The following is a 19159-nucleotide window of genomic DNA, read 5'->3' as shown; positions in this document are numbered from 1 at the left end:
CTCCAAACTCGATGCCATAGTTCATTCACGTTAAGAACTGAGGCTGCTAGGATCATATTTCATATGTAAGATAAGAAGTACTGATATCGATTGGCTTAACTTAACTGCAGGTATATTCTTGTTGAAAAACTCTCTCTTACATTGCTTTATTTTACCACCAACATCTATCGTTCATTTAGATTTATATATATATTTTTTTGAGGATCCATCGATATAGAGATTGGAGTAAGCTTTGGCCTTCCATAGTTTCAGGCCGCATTGGTTTCTGCAATAGGAGTTGAGGTCTTGTCTGCACTTTTTGATCCATGAGATTAGGTTTGGGCCACTATATTTGAGTCATTTAATAAATGGGCATACATTAATGGCAGCTCATCCTCCTATTATCATCATATAGATGCCCACAGTTATCTTACAGCAAAATGTTTAGCGCCTTGACACTTCATAGAGTTTCTGAACATTACACAGCGTTAGAATAAATATCCATATCTGCTCAAGGGCTTGCTGTTGTTGACTTACATTTTAAAGTAACTGTGCAATCCTAGGCAATATTTTCTTGTCAGAGCCTATCCCACATCTTTTTTTCTTTTTTGGTGAAAAAGCAAATCCACAGCCTATTACACACTTATAATGAACTGACTATCAAATTCTTCGAAACTACAGTACCTTGGTTGATTTAGAGGGGTAACAAGGTCAAGGCCATAGCGAGGAGGGGTTATAAATGAATCATGGGAAAAGAAAAAAAGGAAGGGGGTGAGAGAGAGAGAGAGAGAGAGATCAGCAGTTCAGCTGGCATTTGGATCCGATTGTGTTTACTTTGCCAAGGCTTCTTCATGTGTTTGCACTGGAATTTTTGTCGAGTTGTTCTTCCAGACCTTGAAGTCATAGCATCAGCAGAAAAGCCACCGATCAGCCGAGCTAACAGCTATCGACAGATATATAACAAAATTAAACTTTAAAAAAATAGAATAGAATACATTCATATAGCTTGACATAGCCTTAAAGGCTCCAAAAAAAAACCTTTGGCCGTATACTTCGGTAAAGCTAGCATACGTACTCTTTCTGCTTTAAACCTTTGGTCATGTACCCTGTTAAGAGCGGTGTGAGACTCCAATGCGTCATTCACAATAAAATATATTCTTTGCTTCTTTTTTTTTCTTTTCTTTCTGATGTGATTTCTCTGGTACAAAGTTAGGATGACCCATGAGCAGCAGTTGCACTCCCGCTAGACGAATCCGCACCAAAGCCAATTTAAAGTGGCAAGGTTAATGACGCATGGCTTGGCCAAACCAATACAGACAGATTTACCCTTTGTTTTTATGCAGGAATTTGTTCTCCTCGAAGGAAGAACCTGACATATTGGGATTACAATTGATAACTAAATATCACCTCGTATGTTGAGAGAGCTGCAGTGCGAATCTTAGTTCAAAACCAAGCGTCAAAATCAGTTGCATTACCACAGTCCATATGAGTTCTAAAACTTTGTATTTTATTCAGGCTTTTGCTTGAATTCTGAAAACGACCTTGTGATGCCTCCGATGCAATCCCAAACCGCTAAACTTTCACCATTTGCAAAGCCTCCCCACAAATCCAGTCTCTGACTGGGTTCAAATTCAAAAGGACAGAAATGACAAGATAGGAAGAGAGATAACAGAAAGGCAAAAAAGAAAGAGATCGGTGTTCGTTTGCTTCTAATCTCACAATGATGATCTCAAGAGACTAACGCTGCTACCAGTGCTAGAGAACACTGAAACACTAAAGGCATACGATATTCTTGATGCTGAGTTTAAGGGGATTTCACCACACCCCCTCGCACACAAACATCATGTCACAAGCGGGAAGTACGTACAAGAAAAGCCAACACTCACTTTTAACCTATGTACCGTCAAAGTCTTCCATCAGATCTCACACAGACTTACCTCCAAATAGAAAAAATTCTTATAATTATTACAGCAGTCAGTAGTAGTACGTGGCGCGTCCCTGGGTCTTTAAGCTGACGTCCTTAGTTGCCGCACCGTTTAAATCATCCCCAAAGGGGCTGTTGTACCAATTGATTGGGCTAACCAAAGGCTTAATCTCCTCGATATTGCACTCCGATGAGCCCCCACCACCACCGAGCAACAGCTTCTCGGTTCCTTGTGTCCCGCAATGGAGAAAGCTGTCAAGAGAGCCCAGCTGTTGCCCACCATTATAAAGCTCGTAATCTACATTACTCCCATAGCTGATCTGATTGCAACTCCCATCGGAGGAGCTGCAGCTCTGCTCGGTACCAAACATGAGGAGGCTGCGATTGTCCTTGACACGAAATTGATGCTTTGAGGCTTGTGGCAGGGAGGAGGAGAAAGTGGGTGTGGCTATAGGGTTCAGGAGATACTGGGAGATCTGCATGTCTTCAAGGCTTGGTGGTGATGAGAATGAAACACTCCCGATATCAAGATTAGACGGGAAGAGATGCTGCTGCTGCTGCTGCTGATAGGGCTTTCTTTGGGATGGTGGGAACCCCAAGAGTTTCTTCTTCAGTTTGGTGTTCCAGTAGTTCTTTATATCATTGTCAGTCCTTCCTGGCAAGTGGGAAGCTATGACGGACCACCTGCACTTGAGAGAGGAGGAGGGAAACTTGGTTCATAAGAACTATAACTAGTCTTTTGGAAAAACCTTTCCTTTTGTAGCAGATATTGATGAGTAGCGATGAGAATCCTTTTCTTTCTCGCAAACTTTGCTCAGAATACACAAGGCTTGGGGTTTCTTTCGTTCTTGTCTCGCGTTATTTAGTCTTGAATCATACCCAAAGGAGGATGAGATAGAGCCAGGCCAACAACAACAAGAAAAAGATAGAAGAACAAGGAGAGACAAATAGAGATTTATAGAATACATTAAATGTTATTTCACCTGCTTCCAATGCTAGCATAAAGGTTGCAGATTGTCCTGTCCTCATCATCAGTGAAGTCCCCATGCTTAATATTTGGTCTCAGATAGTTTAGCCATCTCAACCTGCAGCTCTTGCCACATCTCTTCAGGCCTGCGCAAAAAACCAACCAAACAACACGCCTATGACGAAAAAATTTAGCAAAAGATACTCCTCAACCCCCCACACCAACTTAACAACGGAAAGGAATAAATCAAAGAGAGAAGCCCGAGGTCTTAACCAGCTTTGTGAGGGAGAGCAATCCAATTTCCACCAGTGCCATACTTCTCCATGTACTCCTTGAGCTGTCTGTCTTCCTCTGGAGACCAAGGCCCTTTCTTCACATTGGCTTTGTCACAGCACGGAGCCCTTCCCATCTCTCTCAGATGCGAAGCCCTGTGGTTCCTCCCCTCCTCCCTTCTGCCTTCTGGCTCGTGATAAGCTCTCGGCAGGAGACACTGCCTACGGATTTTAGGACAATATAGAAAGCTGGAGAGAGAGAGAGGGCACCGAGGTACATATGATGAAAAGAGAGACGATGAAAAGGTGAAAAGAAGTCAAACGATAGCTTGTCTGGTTTCAATCAGTTCCAACCTCTTTGCTCCCTCTGTGGCTCTCTCAGTCGCATAGCCTTCTAGGGCTAGCCATTATCTATGAATAAAGTGGGCCATCCACTTTTAGTTGGAGGGCCTACATCTACCTAAACCTTGGTTGGAGAGTAAATTTATAGGAAATTTTATTTCCCAGGATAAAGATTTTTGGTATTTAGTTGAAGAAATAACAGAAAATAAGAAAGAGAATAGAGTGCATCTAATGCATATTAAATTTCGCAATAATTTAAAGTTTATCATAAGGAGAAAATTATCTTTTCACTTTGTGTTGTATTTATGGGAGAATAAATTGGACGATATTGTGGAAGATGATGATCCTAATTTCAACCCTTTCTATAGAATTGGTTCATGACATAAAGGACGGGATGACCCTATGAGTGTAAGGATAAACGAGGAATAGGAGAGTTATCCCGAATTTTTCCCCATCTAAATGCAGCCTTGCTTTCTCTGTTGCTCTTCTTTTCTTTCATCTCTGCGTAATCAAAAGGCGTGAGTAATATAACTAGTGAAAAAAAGGGATGGTAGTGGCGCATCAGGACGTTGCGACATCTTTAATATCCCCAGCCTATGTGCGAACTAGGAAGTAGCTCCGAGACCAACCTAATTACATTGTCCATAGCTAGACTAGACTGAGGGGGTCATACTACAATCAAAGTGATACCAACTCATTAAAAAAAAACAAACAAGAAATTAAAGCCTCGTGCAAGTTGAATCATGTTGAAGTGATTTAAAATTTACAAGTTACTGCAGGTTTTAGTTTTGCAGGAGATATTTGTGATACCATGTGAGCAGACTGTGGAGGTTCATCAAAATTGTGAAAAGAAAAATGTATAGAAAAAAAAATATTGTGAGAAATTTTTTCTACCCGGTCATCATGTACATACAAGAGATTACAGCTAAAATAATAAAAAATAAAAAAAATAACAAATAAATTTTATGATTAAATTTTAAATTTATACTATTCAAAATTCAAAATCTTTTAAATTATTGGTCCTTGATATGAGGCTGAGATGAAAATACTGCCAATAAAATTATCTGCATCGAATTTGTATGCTCTTTTTGCTAAAATAGGCTACAAGTTCCTTCTATCAAGCCTTTAATGCGGATGTTTTTTTCTTAAATTAATCAATTAGTTTATTTATTCATTTAAAGAACAAAAATGGTGGCTTTACCCTTATTTTTTTTACGAAATACAAATGAAAGGAAAAGAAAACCTGCACTAAGGCCCAAGATGACAGACTTAAAAAAAAAAATAAATAAAGAGCTGCATATGTTCTGCACAAGAAAGATATAGTGAGAAAACGGTATGGTGGTGAATGGGGCAAAACATAAAATGAAAGTTTTTGCTTGATTAGATACAGTAAAGATGACCTTTTAGATTCACAATGAACACCTGGAGGAGTTTATTAGAACATGCATCATGGCGTAGCACAATCCTGAATAACATTTATCTACTCTTAGTAGGCATGGACTTGTATCCTCTAGACTATGCCCCTCTGTTTCATCCACTTCAATCTTGCTATAAAATCGTACACTTTTAGTAGAGATGACTCGTATCGTAACGGTACAATGCTATTATCTAGTAAGTGAGAAATCATCAGCTAAACTGAAGCATCGCCTATCTCCTCATTAGAAGAAAAATAAAGGCATCACCTAAAAGCAATCAACTAGAATATGTCCCTGTTTCCTACACTGCAGTCTTGCTATGACCTTTGGGCATAGCCCAAGGACCCCACATAACATGTCCATCAGGTCTAAGATGGATTAGTTGGCAAAGCCAAGTCCTATCTCCTAGGTGTTAGTTAAGAATACAAGCTCTTGCAAAATCAGTGCCGATATCTGTCATCATACCATTTCTCTAACTTATTGGTCCCAATATCAATTCATAGCAGCAAGATGGGACATCCTAACTTCCAAACAGCATTCAAACAACTCAAAAACTCTACTTGACTCGAAAATTGATTGATTTAACTTAAAATCTCGATCAAGTACTCTGGGAGTCTTACACATGAAAATTCAGTTATAAATTATCAATTAATGAATGGTATAGAGTAGATATATAAACTACTAAATGTCACTAGCATGACTATGACTATGACTATGACACACACACACACACATATATATATATATATATATAAATAGTTAGGAAAGGAAATGCACTAAGATTAAATAGTAGAGCAAAACCCACATGGAAGCAAAATCATGAACCATCTATATGAGTTTTTATTAAGTAAAAAAGGGTAGAAAATTCACCTCTTGTTTCATTGACGGATCGAATCGGAACAAGGGCCAATTGACCGAATGAGGCTTAGGTGAACCTAAAATCTGAAGGCAAAATACAAAGATGCCTACATGACTCGCCTCATCTTAGATTGGTTCCCACCTTCCCGAATACCGTTATAGAGCCATATCAAAACACCACCAACCTTTCCTACCCCGTATCATACAACACTAAAAAAACAGGGGAGCTCTTCTCTTGGACACCATCTACTATGACGTGCATGTGTCATCGGAGTTTCGAAACACCGAGACCTAACCTCCAACCAGATCTCAAACCTTGAGGACTCACGTCTTTTTAGTTTTCAACGATGTAATTAATAACCCCATATAACATATATTACAAGCTTAAAAGCAACTGGCTAGATTGTGGGCATGTCGATCATCCATGACTCAGTCGAGTCGTATGAGTTGATCCGAGTCATGAGTTACTCATTGATCCAGAAATCATGTCTTACACAATCGAGTTTTCTGCGAAGAAGCCTCAAAAGCCCATTGAATCGAGTCGACTCAGCCGAGTTTCGAGCAGCCTAGCAAGTTTTTGAGCCACGCTTCCAAACAATCCTCACGCATGAAAGACACGAGTAGTACCTTGGAAAAATGACTGTTAGCAACTTGGCATTGTCCGTATTTTTTGCATAACCTAAAGAAAACAAGACTCTCCAAGAACAATGAGTACGAGCTTTGAAAATTCCAATCAGCTTTCTTCTATGTGCCCGTTGCCTTAGATGTCAAAATATTCGGCTATTAACTCAACAACCGATGTTAGATTCTTTTGCATTGACCATCCAAGATCATGCAAAGCAAATGGAGCATAACTCTAGTAGTTGGAGGCAAGAAATTCTCGCTCTCTTTATCGATCAGTTCGTACCTCCTTCTTTGACACTAATACCATGTGTTTTATAACCTGTAAGACTAATGGAAAGGCAATCATCATTGCTAACCAAACAGGCCTGGCTTTTCACCCCAATTGACTGCTTGACAGAGATTGCTGCCTTGTTAACAAAGATAAGTGCGACACACTGTTGACTTGCTAGAGAACGTATGGTATTAAGTCCATCACAGCTAGAGGCCTTCTCTCTACCTTTATAAGCATCAAAGTTCTTGTTCCAATGATTAAGCAAGTGCAATAAATGAGCGGCTCCATTGATTAATTCCACTCTTACAAGGCCATTAATTAATTCCACACATAGGAGTCCCTATCGAGTGCAGCCATTCTTCCCCCATGCCAATCCACTGTCAAAATTCCGGGCAAGGTGGGAAATCCTCGCCTGCCTGCGACAAAAGCCATTCATGAGATATGTTAAGATAGGATGGATACTTGTGCATAAGATTAGTTGAATCTTTCTCTCTTCTTAACATGCTATGTACGAAAACTAACTGGATTCCTTCATCTCCTCTTTACCCAAGTAAACAGAGATGAGTGAAGCTTATGCTGCTTTCTAACATCCCAGACTTGGGAACAAAGAGAACGGAACTGTAACTAACCGCTAGCTAATTAAGGAGTTTAATATACGAACGATGAGGATGCAGCTTAAAGTGGATGAAGATACTCCTGTGAATTGTGATATATTGGTGAAGATCTTCAGATATCACCTGATATCATAAAGTAAATTTGATAATGATTGAAAAGATTGATTATTTAACGGCAGATATCGCCGAAAGTGTCAAAGTCTAAGCGAAAATTAGATAAGATATCGACGGATTAAATATGCATGGGCATGCACGACTTGTTCTAAGAATTTTAGAGTCCGTCTATTATTGAGGACACAGCGGTACAGACCCTTGTCAGATTAAACAAAGACAGCCAGGAGGAAGAAAAGAGTTGTAGATAATTGACTTTAATTAGATGCTAACTTCCCTGTTTACTTCTCTGTCCTTAACTATAAACAATAACTACCCTATTGGAATTTTATGCATCGTGGCATTGTTTAGTTGTTTACTTTTAAGTGCTAGCTAAATAACATCCCTGATTACAGTAGTCCTGGTTGGTCAGATAAACTTTTATGAATTACTCTTGATTTATCTGCTTAAACACTTGTTCCCTGAAAAAGAATATCTAAGCAAGCACTTAAAAATAACAACTCTTATGTGGAACATACACCGAGCCATGCCAATTCATCCCCTGAACTCATCATTCCATAAAACCTTCTAAAGGAAACCAACTCAAGGTGGCAGTTTGTATGAAAACTATGGCACTGCATTAGAAAGAGAAAAATCCATTCAACTACGGCTTGAAGCTGGTACTTTGTCGCCTGCTGGTTGCCACCTGTGTCCCTCAGTAAAGTTCCAGGTTTAAAACTGGAATGTGGAATCCCCACTGTATTTCTGGACAAAAGAAAAATGAAACCCTAACGTTTGCTGGTCTTCGTGCAGTAAAGAAGTATGAGAGGAAGGCACCTCAAAAGTCAAGTAGATGAACTTTAATTGTATATTAGTCATCTATCTCCTAATAAAGAACACATTTCAGCTTCATGCATCTGTTGATATATACCCGATGATTGATTCCAGTCAACCCTTTCCGTCGAGAACATCTCAAGATGTTTGTTTTTTTGAAAAAAGATCAAGACGGTAAAGAGAGGTTGAGAACCACCAACTTTTATTGCAGTACTAAGATTACCAGTTGAGTTGCAGAGGACTGCAACCCTTTGCTTCTGACCAGCTATTCTAAACATGAGAAGGGACTAAATAGCAACATATTTCACAGAGAAGAACATTGGAAGATAAACTACCAATCCGACCACATTCAAATCAGTTGTTCGCACCCTTTCCTACTGGGGAGAGGTCTTGACTTGGAACCAGGAGGGTAGAATGCTGCCACCTCTCTCTCTCTCTCTCAGACACACACAAAAAGAAACGAAAGGAAAAGAGAAATGTCGATAGGATAGAGATTCCCACTTGCTACCTAACCACTGTCATGAAATCTTTAAACAAAACCAACGTCACTAGTAACATATAATAAGACTCGTGTCCATTAAGCAAGGACATAGTCACATAACCTCATTAAAATATTAGTATCATCACTTGCATCGACAATTTGGACAGCATCTACACAGCATCGATCCGTTCAGTTCTGTTCTGTTCCTCTCCCACTTCTTTCGTGACTCTTAAATCTGAGCAGTAATGCACTATGAGAACGTGCTGCTCTTGGAGAGTGGATTCTTGGTAGATCGGAGTCGAGGGAAAGTTAAAACTGGCTCACATAGGAACGGAGAGGATGCTAAGGATCATATATGAGGTTTATTCCGTCGTGGAATGATTAACAAGAGCTAGATAGATTGATGCAAATGATTGAAGCCAAAATTTAACAGTTCAAGGTGTTGAGTTAGATTTCGATTTCTATATCCGTTCAGAAACCTAAAAATTTTCCTCGCAATTGAATAATAAAATAATATATGTTTGTATATAAAAAATAAAAAATAATTATTTTATTTGTGATGATGACTCGTAAATGCATTAAACAATTCCTAACTTTTATACAAATGATATGTCCGTACATAATTTGACAGAACCAACAATACTAAACCATGTACATAATTTGACGGAACCAACATATAACTGCTTCATTTTTTGAATAAAGAACCTTGTGATTAGGTGGCAAGCACGCATATAAGTCTTCTTACTGGATTAAAGATTGATGACTGTTTTCCTTGCCGTAGTTTTTATTTTTTATTTTTAAGAATCAAATCGCCACCAGCAAGACAGCTAATCTATTCTAAATATATAGCAGACACTCTTGGGTATCTTCATATTTCCACAGCTCTTTCTCCTTCTACCTCATCCACCCAGTAAAATACTTTTTTCTTTTACATTTCGCTGGATGCTTTTCCATGAGCCCAAAATAGCGTACCAGAAGTCCAACCCAAGGAAAAGATGGATGGCTGAAATCCCGTTCCCTAAGAACGTGTTGCTCGGAGTCGTAGGCCGACGGAACAACCAATGCAATGGGACGTCACCAAATGCAATAATGGGACGTCGAAGGCAGCATCAGCGTCGGTGAGATATGAAGCTGGTTAAGAGAGATTGCCTTTTGTGAGGCGACGTCAGTACCTGCGTTTGCTTCGGGAAGGAGAGGGAGAGGCCTTTGTCTTCCGAATATCACAACTCATGTATATTAAATTATATAGCTCACCAATATATGTATTTTTTAATCTATCTTTCACGTATGAGCGCAATATTTTTTTTAAAAAAATCTCAACTAAAGAGAAAAATAAAACTCAAATACCAAGCAATAGTAATATCATAAAATACCGATTTGCTGTTCGAGCTTAAAATACCCAAATACTAGACTCGTATATCAACTGAATTAGGCTCTCAAATTTTCGAATTTGAACATTATTCATAATGAAAAAATATAGTTAAAATAAAATATAATCTAAAATTATATTTTAAAATATTAAATGGAAAATATATTATAGATAAAATATAACATATATATATACACACACACTTAATTAGGCTCTCAAATTTTCGAGCTAAGTATTTTGTTATTAGAGCTCGATTTGAAAAATTGTTCGAGCTATATAAGCTACAGAATTGAGTTGAATCAAGCTTGGACCTGAGTCGAGCTCGAGCAGCTTGCAAACTGTTTGACTCATTTATATATCTGGACTTTATAAAACTGTTTCAGCAGCAATCTGGTCAATAACAAAAGATACCGTTTGAGAGCAGCATGTTTGTTCTCTAGGCCATCCAAAAGATGAGTGTCAATTTTAACACCTATAGCACAACATAGATAATAGAGGGAAGACAACATTATTTTGGAGTTGGGCATCCTTGGGAACTATTAGATATAGCAAACATCCAGGACAATTTCAAGGGATTGGCTTCGCCCAAGCCTGATATTCAGTAGCCCAATAGCATTAAGGCCTGGTCTGGATCATGCTTGGGGAGAACCCTTGCATTGGGCCTTGTATAACCAATAGCATGTCTAATAAATATTTTCATCTATTTTTTTAAAAAAAAATTGCTGTTAGTCAGCAGAGAAATCAGGGGACCAAAAAATAAAAAATAAAAAAAACAGTTTTTCACCTAGAGGAGAAAAAAAAAAGCATTATAATCCACCTCTTTGGAGACATCCGATAAAATTAGAAAGCATTATGAAGCCTCGATAAATACATCAAAAAGAACATTCATAACAAACCTTAATCTTTAAAATAAGATCTATATTATTTAAGGAAAATGAAAAGCAAATTAAAATTAAAACAAAAAAGAGCCACAATAAAAAAGATTTTTAGTGTTTCAATTGGTCATACTAGGGTTCACTTTGTGGCAAAGATTACCTAGTGGAGAGCAAGATAGAATCCCAAAATAGTTTCGAGCTTAGAAACAAAAATCATCCGCGGGAAAAAAAAATTAAAGGAGCAGAGGATGCTGATACGAAGAAATTTGATCCATTCCTCTATCTGCATAAGGTATTATTTTTTTATTTCTCACTTTTTAATATATTGCAGGAAATTCTTTTGTTTAGGCCATGTGGAACTAAACTAGTCAATCCGCCTAACCCTATACTCAAGTAGCAGGGCGACATTAGTTTTAACCAAGCCCAGCGAGAGGGGACGCTCGTCCTATTCGTACCCTTGTTTCAACTCCATCCTTCCAGAGATAAAAATTTGACCCTCATTTTCCTTAATGAGCCGCAAAGAAGAGCTAAAAAGCCTAAAAATATCAATTGATACTCCTATGTTATGATTGATGAGGTATGCAGGCCTTGGGCTTAGTCCAGGATCAATATAGGCTTCATCACAAACAAAATCTCAGGCCAAACCGCAGTGGCCCATCCTGGGTCCATTTGTAATGTGGTCTATGAATCAGTTACTCACTTCCACCCATGACGGGATGGCAATGGAGGCACGAGAGCTGTAGAAGGTGTACATGTAGGCGCAGCACACCATACACCGTGGTCCAAATATGAAATTGTGGACCTCCGGTTATGTTTGCTGCACTGGAGGGAGACTCAAACCAAGTGTGGTGAGACATAGCGTGGACCCCTGCAGGGACTTCATAGGTTGAAGTACTGAGATGATACATTTAAGATTGTCAATGCACCCTCCCCACTTGAAGTTTGTAACAACCCAGGACCTCACCCAAAATAGCTAGCCGGAAAGTATTATTTGGGTTACTTAATCCTGTATAAGTACCCAAGATTTACTCAGCGAATAACCGATGTGGGACTAAATATACGCTCGCATGGATCGATCCTCACATACTCCCTCGTTCAAGTCCCGACATCCTCGTCAGGCTAGGAGTTCAAATCTATTCGAATCTAATCACAAACGTCACGATCGGCTCGTGGTCAGCCCCAATAAATCCATGCTGCAGTGTTTTCTAGTCTACATAGGTTATGAGCTGGATCTGCTCTAATACCATTTGTAATAACCCAGAATCTCATCCAAAATGGCTAGCCAGAAGGTATTATTTAGGTTCTTTGATTCTGTATATGTATTCAAGATCTACCCAGCGAATAACCGATGTGAAACTAAACACACGCTCACACGGATCCTCACAAAGTTTTCATTTACATTTTTTTTATTTTTATTCTATTTGCTTCCAATAGAATCAGGCCCATTGGAGAGTTTTGGAGTTTTTTTTTTTTTTTTGATGAAAGGAGCTCATTCGTGAAACTAGCATCAAGTTCATGAGACATGAACCATGCATGCATCCTTAGAAAAAAACTTAGGACCCCATGTTAACTAGTAGAGGAGTGGTTCCTCGGATCATGATGAAGCCACTCACCTTATGAAACATATAGTACGCGACTACATAATCGATTCTACCTGCCGTTGAAGAGAGATTGTGATAGCGTGGACCCTTGCAGGGACTTCATAGGTTGAAGTACTGAGAAGATACATTTTAGATTGTCAATGCGCCCTCCCCACTTGAATTTTTCATTTGCATTCTTTTTTTTTATTATTCTATTTGCTTCCAATAGAATCAGGCTCATTGGAGATTTTTTTTGTTTTTGATGAAAGGAGCTCATTCGTGAAACTAGCATCAAGTTCATGAGACATGAACCATGCATCCTACGAAAAAAACTTAGGACCCCATGTTAACTAGTAGAGGAGTGGTTCCACTCACCTTATGAAACATATAGTACGTGACTACATAATCGATTCTACCTGCTGTTGAAGAGAGATTGATAACAGTGTAGTCCCTACAGTGCTAGGCACAGACCTGATTTGTGCCTTTGGTAGGTTTCCTTGAGAAAAACGTCCTTCAGTAAGTTGGGTGTACTATCACAATCTATGAAGAAAATATGAAGTAAGGTGGAAAAATTATCAGGCGGACTAGATTCATTATGAACTTAGAATGAAATCAGTTCATTTTTTTTCCTCTTTATTCATTCTTATGTATAACAGCAAGGTTCGCGATGGATCCGGTCTGCCTAATAATTTCTCCCGCTCACGACTCAAAGAGGTAACTTGTGAGCCCCTCCTTCACGTGAATCCGTGGACCTCTATCTACATATTTTACACTTTAGTACATTGAACCTTTATCACCTTTTATTTGGTAGTCCTAGGTCCTTTCACCCAAGAGGAAGCTTCCACATTTTCTTCTTTTACTCTTCTTTAACTTGATTAACTATTCTCTCTCTCTCTCTCTCTCTCTCTCTATCTCTCTCTCTCTTTTATTTTGGTTGGTTCGATTTTTTTTATGAAGAAAAGATTTCAGGATAACAATTACGTCCTTTCATCCCCTCCAAACCAAGAAGCTTACATGAAGTTGGAATAATAGGAGGGGCAGTGAGGGATTTGAGTGGTGGGACTAGAATGCTTTTACCCTGTCGCCTAGATCCATGTACAAGGCCTATCCCAAGGAATGGGATCCTACAGATCAGAGAATTAAAGGGAGGGGAGATGAGAAAGATAATGATAGGAAGAATAAAAAGAACACCTCACATGCAGAGGACAAAAAGCCACCCAAGGCCCTTTAAAGGTGTTCACTCGGTGGCCTCTAATCCAGCACACAGCCACATGGAGATAGACCAACTCCACTAGGGCAACAATAATCAGCCATCATGAACTCAGCACTCTTTTTGTCATTAAACAGCTGAGGTCAAACCCTAATCACCTCCTGACAGTCTTAACCCCCATGAACTCATGTCTTAATTGATGTCTCACCATAGACAACCCCTTAAATCCCTTCAGCTATCATGATTAACGTATTAAACAAATCAGAGTTCCTTTGCTTTTAGTTATCAGTTAGACTTAACCGGCAAGTTTGTCTCAACTTATCTTGGTACCTTCCTCTATTTCGACAAGGTTATAGGTTTAATCTTGTCGAGCCGTGGAAGATTTTTCAACTAATTATAATGTCTGTCCATGTTATTCAGGGTGGCTAGAGACCAAGGATATGGCATGGAAGCTTACTTGCATAGCTATTTAGATTTGGCCTAGCCATAGATTATCTATGAACCCTTGTTCCAAGATGCTAACACTGTGTGACGTGCCATGCTATAGAAGACTGCCTATATGCGTACAGTGTCTCGAGATCCATCTCTATTTCCTTCACAGCTGATCAGATGTTCCCCACTACTTTGTGTTTGGATACCATGCAATTAATCAGCATTGAATAATGTTATCCTGCCATCTTATGCATGCATTTTTCACGACATTTCATGCAGGGTTTTAGAGGCTATTAGATAAAGTCATTGGAGCTAGGAGTAATGATGCTATGAGGTAGAAGGCCAAGGCGGTCCCCCGAATTGAGATTAGACCTTGGTGATGGCAAAAGAAACTCCAAAGTTAATTGGATTGGGATCGGTATTTTATTTTATGAAGTACCCACTAGTTAAGCCATGTGCATCATGGAGTCGAATCATCATCTCTGATCTCCTGAATTCTCCATCAAGTTAACAAAATTAATTTAGCATGGAGCAGTACAAGAAACCGTTGGGGATGCTAAAAGAATTCTTGGACTGGGATTCTCACCCAACAAGTGGATTGGTTTTATTAACGAAATCTTGAGAAACCACAAGGGTTGAAGCCGGCACCTGGAAGCATTGTAATTAAAAAATATTCGGCAAATTTAAGGAAGGTGGTATATGGGCATATTCAACTCTCTGGAGGCCAGGAATGGAAACAGATGAAGCTGAGGTGCAGTTATCTGAAGCCAGCTCATCTTATCAATGCACCACCATAGACAAATTCTACAAAAAAAATCAGGCATTGCCGACGCTTATAAGCATCGTTAGTTTTATCACCGACGCTTTATAAAACGTCACAAAAGCGTCGATTATGTGAGAGTGGAAAAAAAATTTGCAGACGCCTTTAAAAAACTTCGCTAAAGGGTTGCTTTTTAGCGACTAAAAGCCAACTTTAAAGGCACTAATTGAAATCGATAATTATACTTTTTTAATTTTAGAGATAATGCATTAGTTATTCCAACTTGAAGTGCAATGGAAGATTCTGCATGCCCACGTAGGCTGGTACATTCCATGAAGGCCCACTGGGAAAAAAAAAACTAGGGTATTTGAATTTCTTGAGCAGTTATTACCCAAAAAAAATGGAAAGAGTTTGTTGAGGTTTTCCTCTTCTTGGAGGTTGGAATGAAACGGCCATCCTCTTATACGGGATACCCGGAGCTTGGTGCGGGAGCTGATTTCCTGTCAGGTTGTCCATGTTTACCGAGAGGCGAACAGTGCAGCAGATTGGGTCGCCTCCTATGTTGCCCGACATACCGGGGAGGTCTTCTGGTCTAGTTTGGATGGCGTTCCACACGCCTTATTTTGCTTACTTTTCTTTGATATGTCTGGTTGTATTCACGTTAGAGGTATATGAATGAAATACCGTTTTGATCAAAAAAAAAAAGGGGGTCATGCTTGGATATGCTTTAGCATTCAGTAATACAACAATGATACTGAAAAAAGACAATGCATCAAGGGTTAAGCACTGAAGACAATGTTATGATGATAGATAATAAATTGGGAGAAGAAGTTTTCTTTCACCTGATTTCGAGGAGGAGAGAGCGAAGAAAGAGTATTGAATGCAAATACAGCTGATAGACATATGTTTAGGACTTACCAACCATTGTAGAATGATGAACGATTATTTCATTTAGTACTTCATTTTCACAAGTACATGATTCAGATTTTTTTTTAAAAAAAATTATATACCATTTATAGAATAATTAAGATGGGTAGAAGCAAAATGGATGTGCAAGAAAAAAAAAATCTCTAAAATGAGAAAAATATTCTAAATAAAAGATCGCCGTACCTATTAAAGGCTGCTCAAATTAAATAAAACTATGAAAAAGAACTGGATCCTAATTAGCTAGAGGACTATTGATATATACAAAGAGAAGTTCTATGCGGATTTGTCCGAGCCCATGTTCCCAATGATATATACAAAGAGAATAAGCTTCTCTCTCTCTAACTAAAGAAGAAGAAAGAAGAGAAAAACTGCAGATGGTACCCAGAATCAAGAGACCCACGACCAACAAACAGGCGGCCGACGGTGACTAGTGGCTAGCAACGCCAAAACCAACAAAAATAGAGGTTCCGACCCCTTGAACGATGGAATCTACGACATCTTGGCAGCTGAAGTTCCGACCATGGTTTCTAGCCGCTGTGAGAAATTGGAGGAAGGCTCCAGCGATAAGTGTCAACGGCAGATAATGATTGGAGAAAGAGAAGAAGGTCGAAGCTTCTAAAAATAGGGGAAAACAGGCTTTCCCTTCTCGGCCAAAATTCGTCAATCATCGGCCGACATCGAGGCTACAAAGAATCCAGAAAAAATAGAGAGAGGGTGGCTCGACGGAGACCAGGTCTTTACCTAGTTTCTAGTGGTATTTGGATGCGGCAACGACACGATAGCGATCGAGCTTCGAAGAGAAAATCGAAGAAATGCTCCGGCGATAAGCTCTGATCAGAGCTGCGACTCCGATGGGGGTGGAAGAGAGACCAAGAGGGCCACAAGAAGGCTTCACCGTAACAGAAATCCGACTCGAAGTTAGATTCCATCTAATGATCTCGGAGGAGAAAGAATATATAATCTGATAGGAAGTCTCTTCCCTCAGTTTAAGGGGTTTTATGGATAGCGAACGACATGGGATCCCATGCCTTCATCTTAAAGATAGCACATCCATCTGCGGTGTACCAGCACTCCCCCCGTGGCCCTATCCATGCACCATGGCTATTTCAGGGGCCGGTGGGGTCCGGAGTGCTCTTCAGCCTGCGTAGCCCGCACTCCCACAAAGCCCGTACACACGCGTGGGCGTACATCGAATCCCCGTCCCTCCTGCCATTATTTACAGCATGCAAGAAAGAAGGAAAGGTTGGAAAAGCTTCAACGATCACACGAGAGGGGCAGGGCAGGGCAGGGCCACCAAAGAATGAGCGAGGCTCACATGGCTTCGACTTTTACAGAAGCTCTGAGTGGGCTTTGAGTGCTGTCCGAGTCTGATGATTCTGGTTATTTAATAAAGAGAAAGAAGAAGAAGAAGAAGAAGAGAGAAGAAAAAAAAAAGACTCTGCAACCAAAATATTGGAAGGGTGGTGGATGCCATCTTCCCTGCTATCTCTACCACATTTGCTATCTCAGCAAAAAAAATAAAAAATAAAAGAGATGTGGCTTCCGAAGCCTCTTTGCTCTCCTTCTTTTTGACTTGTTCTAGGTTGGCTTTTGCGTATAGCAGCACAAGAGCTGCCAAAAAATGATAATTATATTGTAATCAAAACTTTGAATGGTTAATTTACCATTGTAATTTAAAGAATGGGATTTGCCGACCACTTTGCTTTACACCTAGCAAAGTCCCACCGCAGAGGCTTCCTTGAACTTTTATTCTGTATGATTAGTAGTTGTATTGACATAAGCACAATTCTCTTTGTGGCATTGAATAGTCCATGCTGCTCTCGAGGTGCAGATCATAATCAAAATCTCACTAACTCGATCCAATTATTTTTAAAATTATCGGATATAAATTCAAATAAAATCTTTGAAACTTTATTGGATCGAATTTGAATTCTATATATAAGATCTGGTTTATTGTAGGATCAAACATGGATTCAGCCGTGTTTGGATCCTGAAATTTGATAACCTGAATATTAAGAAATAGATTATATATATATATATATATATATGAAAATATAGAAATATAAAGAAAATTGGCTATATGATTTGCGTTGAATAATTTTTTTTTCAAAAATGATCAGATTTTCTTCAAAACAATCTTGTACTTCCCATATCATGCTTCTTTCATATTGCAATCTCCCTTACACTATTATGATAAGAATTCTTTTAGTTCTGAAACTGTGAACCCACTTGGTTTGTTTTCTCACTAAAATTATGGCCTAAATCAAACATTAAAAAACATGAATCCCTTTATTAATCAATTTTGAATTCGAGTTTGGAGCTTAATGATCTTGATGACTTTGAATCTGAATCCAATTTTTTTTTTTTTTAATCAAGTCCAAATATGGAGACATGGATCCAACCCGAATGGGACCCACTTATAACACCAGTAGTGCATGCTTGTTTCATTTAGGTGATTACTTCAGAAACGCTTACATCTCAGAATTTAGTTTCTAAAGGACTTACGTTCGCATTGGTTCCAGGGTTAAAGGCCTTATTCTGATTATAGTCATAATTTGGAATTCATAATAATTTAGGATGATATATAGAAAGAAATTCACAAGATAATACATAAATGATGTAATTACTAGAAAAAAGTGAAAATTTATATAAATTTTGATTGACACCAATTTTTATCCATCTTGCCCCTCGTTCTTTCTTCGTCTGTTTCTCCATTTTCCCAAGTTCTATTACAAATTTACATCTAATATATAAATATCTCCTCCATCCTTGCATGTGCACTTTATGACAAAAAAATAAATTCAAGTCATGACAATGGAATGCATCTTCGAAGCAACTCCAACTAGTTTCATTTAATTGTTTTGTCACCATATACAAAAAATATCTTGAACAATTTCCTGCTGTCCTTGTGTTCTCTCTAATGAAACAGGTTTAGATAACTATATACCATATCTCTCACAAACCCAAGCTAGTCATTCTAATCTATGGGTTAAAGGTTTCATGCTGCATCTACTTTTGAATTTTCCTTTAAACATGTAACATGATCCAATGGAATCAAGAAAATGACTTAAGCAAGGGCCAGCTGGCCCAAATTGCAAACCTTGTTTTCTATCATGTCCTTTCGAATTTGACCAAATATATATGAGCACCTCATGTCATCATCTTCGTGACAACATTACCAATGTTGTCTTCTAACGTACTCATATGAATGACATCCATGCAAGTTTGGATTTGTCTTCTAACATTGCCTCAGGTGTCTCCAGAATATGAAACAAATCGCCGACATTAGGCTTTTTACATAGGCCAAGATGATAAATTTAAACAGCATCGTGGAT

At 38.8% G+C, this 19159-nt stretch overlaps 1 protein-coding gene across 1 annotated transcript; it reads right to left on the bottom strand.

Annotated features, from left to right (window-relative positions):
• Positions 1-1658: 1658 nt before the first annotated feature.
• LOC103714889 (transcription factor MYB36-like) lies at positions 1659-3482 on the bottom strand. The gene is made up of 3 exons (XM_008802334.4): positions 3144-3482; positions 2887-3016; positions 1659-2587 (listed from the first exon to the last, which is right to left on the bottom strand). The coding sequence occupies exons 1-3, from the start codon at positions 3277-3279 to the stop codon at positions 1954-1956; spliced, it is 900 nt and encodes a 299-aa protein (XP_008800556.2). The 5' UTR covers positions 3280-3482; the 3' UTR covers positions 1659-1953.
• Between the last annotated feature and the right edge of the window lie 15677 nt (positions 3483-19159).

This window comes from Phoenix dactylifera, chromosome 17 (genome assembly GCF_009389715.1).
Source record: "Phoenix dactylifera cultivar Barhee BC4 chromosome 17, palm_55x_up_171113_PBpolish2nd_filt_p, whole genome shotgun sequence".
Lineage (NCBI taxonomy): Eukaryota > Viridiplantae > Streptophyta > Magnoliopsida > Arecales > Arecaceae > Phoenix > Phoenix dactylifera.
The sequence above is the reverse complement of the archived record's forward strand: the minus strand, read 5'-3'. Positions and strand labels throughout refer to the sequence as shown.

Excerpts from the sequence above, each read along its gene's own strand:
- LOC103714889 (XM_008802334.4), bottom strand. The coding sequence starts at position 3,279 with ATGGGAAGGGCTCCGTGCTGTGACAAAGCCAATGTGAAGAAAGGGCCT. Across the intron at positions 3,017-3,143 it reads TGCTCTCCCTCACAAAGCTG|GCCTGAAGAGATGTGGCAAG; the intron begins GTTAAGACCTCG and ends TTTTTTGCGCAG. Across the intron at positions 2,588-2,886 it reads TATGCTAGCATTGGAAGCAG|GTGGTCCGTCATAGCTTCCC; the intron begins GTGAAATAACAT and ends TCTCAAGTGCAG.